At 48.8% G+C, this 2121-nt stretch overlaps 1 protein-coding gene across 1 annotated transcript in view; it reads right to left on the minus strand.

Annotated features, from left to right (window-relative positions):
- Positions 1-2121, minus strand: part of PAPPA2 (pappalysin 2) — a 226659-nt gene that overhangs the window by 121150 nt on the left and 103388 nt on the right. The window contains exon 7 of the mRNA XM_011361283.2: positions 885-1013. Coding sequence (XP_011359585.1) covers positions 885-1013 — 129 coding nt within the window. The remainder of the gene's footprint in view (positions 1-884; positions 1014-2121) is intronic.

Below are 2121 nucleotides of genomic sequence, written 5' to 3' on the forward strand. Positions count from 1 at the left end.
TGAGAAGATGAACAGTGTCGAGTGATTGCTCGATGATGGGACGGGATGCTAAGAAAGGCTATAGACGTGCTTCCTATCAGGACTTCAAGATACAATATATTTTCACCTGGTCTAGGAAATTAAAAAGAGGCCGCCATCTCAGCATGCAGAATCTAAGACAAATCACAGCGAGTGGCCTTCCAGGCTCCTACACCCAGGGAGCTTTATGTAGATGACAAGTTAAAGGAGCATTCAGGACAGGTTAACGCAGGGTGACTGCTGGGACACAGGAGTTTTCTGCGCCAAATGTGGAAGAGTCCCAGGCAAATCAGAAGGAATTAATCCCCTAGGCTGATATCGCAAATGGGCAATAGAACGAGGAACACGCCTGTTGAGAAGCCAGGGGAAGGATTCCATCTTTACCTCGGTGATTTTATAGAACAGTTGGAAATTACATTGTCATTGGTCTTCCAGGGTCCAACGAGCAAGTGAAGCTCAGAAAGCTGACCTTCGTCAGTTAGCAGCGTAGGACAGGCCACTGACCCAAAAGATATCCTCACCTCCTCCCGTAGCATTATTCGACGAGTAACTTTCTCCCCTGTGAATTCCTTCACTGAACCGCAGCTGTTCTCTGAAAGCTTAATAGGACCCCCCACAGAATCAGCCCCGATATCTCAGCTCTAGGGTGAGATCTAAACAAAAGTGGGTCCCTCCTTCACTATGAAGGGATGTGAGTGACATCTCAAGACCACGACCAGGTAGACCCCAGATTTTATTACTAGTAGAATCACGGTGCCCTGCGCCCTACATCTTCAAACAAGTCGAACTGAAACTCGAGGCTGGCCTGCCTGGTCAGAGCAGGGCAGGGGGCCTGGCTCCCGCCTCCCCACGCACACGGTACTCACCTTGCCACCTTCCCATCTCCACAGTAAGGAGCTCCGTGGACGTGGCTCAGAGGAGGCGACGCTTCTCCCAGTTCTGCTCCCGCTACAGCTTGAACTTGGTACTGATACATCTGCCCAGGCCTGACCTCCCTGTGGAAACCAGAGGGCCGTGACCACCACATCCAGGAAGTGAGGCACGCCCCAGGTCCTTTGCACATGGTGTGCAGGAGTTTAAAAGTAATATTGCGGGGAACGTAACTGTTAAACAGGTACCACCACGTTATCTGACACCAAGTTTGGGGCACGCGGTCCTACTGCAGAATGTTTGAAACCATACTCGTTTCTGTATTCCCGATAGTGAACGTGTGATAAATGTTCACTGAAGCCACACTGAGCTAACTAACAGTCCTTCACAATCTAGGAGAGCGATGTTTCACGTGTATCTTAACCACGTTAAAAAAAAAAATCACCAACTATTGAAAAACTAGTGTATTTTGAAAATAAAGAAACGGAAGACGAAGCTTCAGAGTTTGAGCTCGTCAAGGCCCTTCCTGAGTCTGTGGATCAGTTTCTTTGTCTCTCAAGAGAATTTGTGTCTGGAGATGAATTTGTGTCAGGAGGGGTGGGGGGAAGCAACTCTCATCTAGAAGCAGGTGAGAACACCCTGCATCACCATCTTGGAGATGCAAGAAATTCCACAATTAGAAATGTCTTAAATTACTGCCTGCCTCTAAACCTGTCAAAACACATGTATATAAGGACTGTAGTTTCATGAGGACACCGGAAAAGGAAGGAGCCTACCAGACTCTCTGGGGTCCCAGTGCACCAATCAGCTGGGGAGTGTGAAAGACAGAACATTTCAGAGGGGAGGAGGCTGATGGGTTCAAAGACAAATTCTGCCATCGTCTGCATTTTGTCCAACGTCTGTCCTAAGTGGAAAAGTACCGCCCAAGTCAAGGTGGAATGGGAGTGACTGAGGAGGACAGGCTCTCGCAGGGCTGTTGAGACTGCCGCGAATGGCCACCACACGTCTCCCGCCAAGACCCCCTCTTCTCTACCAGGCTCTTCAACTCGACCGCAAAGCCACATGCCCTTGCTTAACGCTGCCACCATCGAGCAGGAAATGCCACGGGGTTTCAAACACTCCCTTCTGAACTCCTGTGCTGGCTTTTAGTTATTTTAATAGGAAAGACACCCAAATAGTAAAGGCTTTTCCATTTCTAAATTAGCTTTCTTTAGAGAAGCAATCTCCTCATGA

Source organism: Pteropus vampyrus, unplaced genomic scaffold, assembly GCF_000151845.1.
Source record: "Pteropus vampyrus isolate Shadow unplaced genomic scaffold, Pvam_2.0 Scaffold65, whole genome shotgun sequence".
Classification (NCBI taxonomy): domain Eukaryota; kingdom Metazoa; phylum Chordata; class Mammalia; order Chiroptera; family Pteropodidae; genus Pteropus; species Pteropus vampyrus.